Source organism: Orycteropus afer, unplaced genomic scaffold (assembly GCF_000298275.1).
Source record: "Orycteropus afer afer isolate SDZICR_OR568_19922 unplaced genomic scaffold, OryAfe1.0 scaffold00072, whole genome shotgun sequence".
NCBI lineage: Eukaryota > Metazoa > Chordata > Mammalia > Tubulidentata > Orycteropodidae > Orycteropus > Orycteropus afer.
This window is the reverse complement of record NW_006921659.1, coordinates 9,352,288-9,359,729: the sequence shown is the minus strand read 5'-3', so window position 1 is coordinate 9,359,729 and position 7,442 is coordinate 9,352,288. Positions and strand designations below refer to the sequence as shown.

The 7,442-nt window shown below is 42.0% G+C and overlaps 1 protein-coding gene across 1 annotated transcript in view; it reads right to left on the bottom strand.

The window, feature by feature from the left end:
* LOC103196991 (prolyl endopeptidase) overlaps window positions 1–7,442 on the bottom strand; it is a 193,429-nt gene that overhangs the window by 69,925 nt on the left and 116,062 nt on the right. Inside the window, exon 10 of the mRNA XM_042780943.1 lies at window positions 5,554–5,657. Within this exon, the coding sequence (XP_042636877.1) occupies window positions 5,554–5,657 (104 nt within the window). The remainder of the gene's footprint in view (window positions 1–5,553; window positions 5,658–7,442) is intronic.

The window sequence follows — 7,442 nt, the reverse complement described above, 5'->3', positions numbered from 1 at the left end:
TGACATGAGACAAAGTATATGTGAACTGCTGTATGAAAAGTGAATTTACTCTGTAAATCTTCACCCAAATCCTAATAAAAGAAAAAAAAAAGGTATGCAAAGGCTTAGGGAAAATGGCATGTTAAGAGTGGATTTATCCGATTAGACCCACAGACCCACACATGGAGTGCCCAGAAGACATACCTTGTACCATAACAATGAGAAGCAAATTTGTGAAGGGAGGCCCAGCATCCTTGAAAACTGCTGTGATTGCTATTTTATGTGAGCCAGATTTGACAGTGGGAACTGCCCTAAATTAATTAAGATGTCTAACTACAATGGGGCTGACTGGACCCCATGGTGGTAGAGGCCAACTGGCAGCACTTAATTGACAAAGATAAGGTGGGTGTTGTTACTGTAATGGACATCAGAGTCAAAACAGTAATCAGAATAGTCTGACTGGTATGGACTTCTGGTGTTGGCTACTTAGGCATGGTGTCCCTAGGAGTGAAATGGATGGGAAATCTACTAAATATTTACTTGCTCTGTACCAGCAGAATAATTCTAGGTCATGTGAATAGCAGTCTAACTTGAATCATCAGAATACAGAGTCAAGGCCCCTCAATAAATTCCCAGACTTGAGCCACTTTATTGACCCACAACCCCTGAATGAAGGGAATGTTGGGTTCCCTTGAGGACGGACCCCATTACATAGCCAAAAATTTATACTGTTAAATCTTTCTCCTGGCCTTCCCCAAAGGGATCTATGGTCTTTTATGAGAGTGACTGTTCATGGGGGAAAAGGAGATAATCAGAATTTTCAGGGATTACTAGACTCTAGCTCTGAATTGACACTAATCCCAGGAGACCCAAAATTGTCACTGTGACCCATTGGTCAGAGTGGAGGTGTATGGAGGTCAAGTTATTGATGAAGTCTCAGCTCAGGTCCATCTCACAGTAGGTCCAGTGGGTCCCTGAAACCATCCTGTAGTGATTTACCCAGTTCCAGAATGCATACTTGCAGTCGACATACTCAGCAACTGGTATAACCCCCATACTGGCTCCTGTACATGTGGAGTAAAGACTATCATGGTAGGAAAAGCCAAATGGAAGCCATTAGAACTGCTCTTATCTAGGAAAACAGTATACCAAAAGCAATCATAACATGCCTGAAGGAATTGCAGAAATTAGTGCCACCATCAAGGATCTGAAGAATGCAGGAGTGGTGACTCCCACTACATCCCCATTTGACTTATTTGGGCAATGCAAAAAATGGATGGTTCTTGGAGAATGACAGTGGATTACTGTAAACTTAACCAGGTGATGACTCCAACTGCAGCTGCTATTCCAGATGTGGTTTAATTGCTTGGGCAATGACTGTATTATCTCCTGGTAAATGGTAGGCAGCTATTGATCTGGCCAATGCCTTTTTTCTCAATTCCAATTTTGAAGGATCACCACCAGAAGCAGTTTGTCTTCAGCTGACAAGGCCAGCAATATACCTTCATGGTCTTACTTCAGGAATGTATTAACTCTCTAGCACTATGTCATAATTCTCTCTGCAGGGACCTTGATGACCTTTCCCTTCAATAAGATGTCACACTGGTCTATTACATTGATGACATTATGGTGACTTGACCTAGTAAATAAGTATCAATGGCTCTAGATTTATTGGTTAGACATTTGTGGGCTATAGGGCAAGAAATTAACCTGACAAAAATTCAAGTGCCTGCCACCTCAGTGAAATTTCTAGGGGGTTCAGGGGTGTGGGCTATGTCAAGATATTCATACTAAAGTTAGGTGAAGGGATAAGTTACTGCATCTGGCCCCTGCCACCTACAAAGGAGAAGCAATGCCTAGCAGGCCTTTGGATTTTGGAGATAACATTTTCCTCATTTGGGTGTGCTACACCAGCCTATTTATCAAGTGACTTGAAAAGTTGCAAGTTTTGAGTGGAGTGCAGAATAAGAAAAGGCTCTGCAACAGGTTCAGGCTGCCATGTAAGCCATTCTGCTACTTGGGCCATATGATCAGCTGATCCAATGGTGCGTGAAGTGTCAGTGGCAGACAGAGTGCTGTTTGGAGTCTTTGGCAGGTTCCTATTGGTGAATCACAGTGCAGACCATTAGGATATTGGAGCAAAGTCCTGCCATCCCCTGCAGATAACTACTCTCCGTTTGAGAAACAGCTTTTGGCCTATTACTATGCCTTAGTGGAGACTGAATGCCTTGGCATGGGCCACCAAGTCACCATGTGGCCTGAGCTGCCCATCATGAAATGGGTATTGTCCGATGCACAGAGTCATAAAGTTGGACACACACAGCAGCATTACATCACTGAACAGAACTGACATATAAGAGATTGGGCTGGAGTAGGACTTGAAGACACAAGTAAGTTGCACGAGGAAATGGCCCAAATACCTATGGTCTCCAATCTAGTCACATTACCTTTCCTCTCCTAGTCTGCACCTATGGCCTCATGAGGAGTTCCTTATGATCAGTTGACTGAGGAAGAAAAAACTCATGCCTGGTTTACAGATGGTTCTGTGCAATATGCAGGCACCACTTGAAAGTGGATGGCAGCAGCACTGCAGTCCCCTTCTGGGACTTCCCTGAAGGACAGTGGTAAAGGAAATCCTCCCATTGAGCAGAACTTTGAGCACTGCATCTGGCTATTCATTTTGCTTGAAAGAAGAAATGGCCAGATGTGCAATGGTATACTGATTCATAGTTGTGGCCAACGGTTTGGCTGGATGGTCAGGAACTTGGAAGGAACATGACTAGAAAACTGGTGACAAATAGGTATGGGCAAGAGGTCTATGTACAGACATCTCTGAATGGCCAAAGAAGTGAAGGTATTTTGTCTAATGTGAATGCTCAACAAATGGTGACCTTGGCAGAGGAGAAGTTTAACAATCAGTGGATAAAACGACATATGCTATGGAAACCAGTCATCCTCTTCACCCAGACACTCCTGTCTGCCCAATGGGCTATGAACAAAGTGGCCATGATGGTAGGGATGGAGGGTATGCATGGGCTCAGCAACATGGACTTCCACTTACCAAAGCTGGCTTGGCCAAAGCCACTGCTGATTGTTCAATCTACCTGCAGCAGAGGCCAACAATGAATTTGCAATATGGAACCATTCCTTGAAGAGATCAGCCATCAACCTTGTGGCAGACTGATTACATTGGACCATTTCCATCATGGAAAGGGCAGATTTTGTTCTTACTCTGGACATGGATTTGCCTTCCCTGCACACAATGCTTCTGCCAAAACTACCATCTGTGTATTTATACAATGCCTTACCCACCATCATGGTATCACACACAACACTGCCTCAGATCACGGGATTCACTTCATAGTAAATGAAGTGTAGCAATGGGTCCATGCTCATAGAATCCACTGGTCTTACTATGTTCCCCATCACCCTGAAGCAGCTGGCTTGATGGAATGATGGAATGGCCATCTAAAGATGCAATTATGGCATCAGCTTAGTGGCAATACCTTGCAGATTGGGGCAGTGTTCTCCAGAAGGCTATATATGCTCTAAACTAGCATGTAATATATGGTTCTGTTTTCCTAATAGCTAGGATTCACGGGTCCAGGAACTAATGGGTGGGAATGGAAATGGCACCACAAACTATCAACCCTAGTGACCCACTTACAAAATTTTTGATTCCTGTCTCTGCAAGCCTATGCTCTGAGGGTCTGAAGGTCTGAGTCCCAAAGGGAAGAATACTTCCACTTAGAGACGCAATACGGATTCCACTGAATTGGAAGTTAAGAATGCCACCCAGCTAATTTGGGCTCCTCAGGCTTCTGGATCAACAAGCAAAGAAAGGAGTTACCATATTGTCAGGTGTGACTGATCCTGATTATCAAGGGGAGATGGGATTGACAATACATAATGGAGCTAAAGAAGAGTGTGCCTGGAAGAGAGGAGATTCCTTAAGACTTCTGTTAGTACTACCATACCCTGTGATTAAAGTCAATAGAAAACTACAGCAACTCAATTGTGATATGACTACTAATGGCCCAGATCCTTCAGGAATGAAGGTCTGGGTCATCCCACCAGGCAAAGTGCTTGCTGAGGACAAAGGGAATACAGAATGGGTGGTGGAAGAAGGTAGTTGCAAATAACTAGCTACAACTAAGTGATCAGTTACAGAAACAAGAACTGTTATCATTATGAGTATTTCTTCCTTGTATGTGTGCACCAAATATTTTTGTTTTCTTCAGTTATTAAAAGCAGCTCTGGTGCCACAGTGGGTAAGGCATTTGGCTGCTGACCAGAAGGTTGGTGGTTCAAACGCACAGGCTGCTCCACAGGAGGAAGATGAGGCATCTACTTCTGTTAAGATTTACAGCCTTGGAAACCCAATGGGGGTCAACATGAGTTGGAATCAACTCGATGGCAGTGGGTTTGGCTTTTTTGGTTTTCAGTTATAAAATATAAGATGTAAACAGGGCTAATGTGTCTTTGGTTGTACATGTATGTATTAACTATCATGTTAGGTACACGTATGACTTTATAATTGTCTTTATTTACAGATTATGTATGGTTTAAGGAGATATGCAAAGTGCCAAGTTGACAAGAGGTGGATCGTGATACATTGTGTGTCAGCTTGGTTGACAATTCTCAGTGGTTTAACAGTTACGATGTAGTCAATCCTCATGATGATATCTGATAAAATGTAATCACCTCCATGATGAGATCCCCTATGAGTAGCCAATCAGTTAAAAGGGAGTTTCCTCAGGGGTGTGTCTGCTTCCAATATACATGGATGTCCTGGCAAATATCTCTAGCTTTATGCTAGATCCTGCATCTAGCTCATCAACATCTGGATTTGAACCAGTGACCTGCTCTATTACCTGCTGACCTTTGCAGCCTGTAAGCTAACATCCTGCCATCTCACCTGTCAATCTTGGGTTTGTTAACCCTGCAGCTACATAAGTCAGAAGAAGCCTCTTGCTTGACGTCTGAAGCACAAACTTGAGAACTGCCAGCCTCCCAATTGAGTGAGCCATTTCCTTGAGATAAATTTCTCTCTTTCTGTAAGCTTCATTGGTTTTGTTTCTCTAGAGAACCCAGCCTAAGATAGCTGTCTACATTGTGCCAGACAGAAAAACATATGAACTTCAGACTGAAAAGACCTCATAGCATGTCAGTAAATATTTTATAGGAGAAAATCTATGCTATTATTTATGACACCAAAAGACTTGAGCTACAACACAACCTACTTTCAAGCAGGCAGACTGATACAGATAACTGTGTTGCTTTGTTAGCTACTTCAGTAAGAGCCCCAAAACAAAGAACTGTCACATCATGTCAACAGTAGCAGCCACGGGAGCAGAACCTGCAAGCTCTGGGAGGGCAAGGACTGTCCTGGCTCTCTGCTTCATCTGGAGTGCTGGCACTATGCCCAGAACACAGCAAGGGCTCCAACAGTATCTGTTGTCTGCTTGATTGTGGATTACTTCTGCAACTTCTGACAAGTTAGTTTGAAAGTTCTAGCCTGGAAGTCAGATTTCTTAACCTTATGCTAACTCTCAGATTAAAGAGATCAAATACCTGGATTGTCTGGTAGTCAGACGCATCAATTCCCTTCACAGTAACCTCTCGGAAGACTCTTGGCTCCAGTTCCTCTTTGGTGAGATCACAGTGATAAATAATACCTACAAAAGAATGGAATTACCAGTTTCGTCTGGAAAGCTCACTAGACATAAAAGGGTGCAAGAATCACAAAGCATAGTCAGATGCCATGAATGGCAACAGAGGAGCATTAGTCAGGAACCCAGAGAATTACCACAGCTGTGGAAGGTCGATGGACGAAGAGTCTCAGAACAGTCTGGCATGTGGAGTGCTATGTAAGCGTTCACCAGCATCAGCATCACTGTTTTTTTACAATCATAATCTGCGTATAAATTTTGAAGATTCTGTGCTTTCTATGAATATGAGAATGGGTAGAAAATCAAGTTGCAGAACTTAACAGATCTTCTCTGAGCTAGGTTGCTTGGAAGAGCAGGTTGAAGGAAATGGTGATCTGCATCTAGGGTCATTTTACCTAAGAGGTGATTAAGACAGAAAATTCAGTGACTTTCACAAGGTCAAAACCTTGGGCGTCACTTGACAGCTATGCTTGGGCTCCTGCTCCATCACTCCTATCCATCTGCCACATATATGTGGAGAGTAATCAGGGACTAAAGGTGACCAGACACTCAATTCAGAACTGCCTTTTAAATTCTGATTATCTCAGTAATTGTACGTAATGGAATGATTAGTATGCACCAAGAATTCCAGAGTATTTAACCACTAATTAAAATTCCATTTTCTGAATTTCATGCTACTACCCTCTAACATTTATGAATTAAGTGAAAGAAACATTAAGTAAGATAAATAATTCATGTTTGCATACAATGACACTTCTGTGGTTTATGAAAAAGTATTAGTCATTCACAGAGTGGCTAGTACAGCAACAATATTCCCCCATAACATATTAAACATATGCTGCCAAGTATATGAAAAGTCAATTCAGAAATCCCAATACTTGCTAGAAAACCAGAAATCAGACATACTCCCACAGAACACATTTACCTTGACTGATCATGTTAAAATGGCAGCTCTTTCATCTCAATTCTTCTGCGTGTATACTATACTAAGAGTTGAGAAACAATACTCTACCCTCTACTGGCAAACAGTGATACACTTAGATTCCTTAGAAGTGTGGCTCTGAGTGCTATTTCTGTTCTCATGCATAGACAAATTATTTTAAGGTTACTACAAGGATTGTTTCATTGTGTTGTAAGTAGGGTCACTATGAGTCAGAGCTGACTTGACGACATCTAACAACAGGTGATGCAATGGTAAAGCACATGACTGCTAACCTCAAGGTTGGCAGTTCAAACTCGCCATATGCTCCACAGGAGAAAAGATCTCATGATTCACTCCCATAAAGATTACAGCCCAGGAAACCCTATGGGACACTTCTCTGTCATATAGAGTTACTCTGAGTCAGGAACGATTCCATGGGAACAACAGGGCATACAATTAACACTGGAAGTGGGGAGATGTAATGTGACTTAAGTATTGATTTTCTTAGTTTAAGTTATACTTGGATATTTGCTAGAATATAGCTTCATAAAAGTACTTGCAAAATACACTCTGTGAATATGCATTCTAATTTTATCAGGTACACTAAAATACTGTACTTTCCTATATGAATACAGTATTGAGGGCAAAGGCTATCATCAGATATATTTTAATTTATGAAGAGCTTTTGATCAGTATACCTCCCACCCATTAATAAAAAAAAAAAAAAAAAAAAACCCAGAGTAAAGACTACACATGGGCCATTTGAAACATGTGGCTCAGGCTAGAGTCACTGCTGTTTGGAGTACAGTGAGTGACACAGGATTTGGGCGTCAGAATTCCTGACTTGGACAGTTATTAGGTCAGTGACC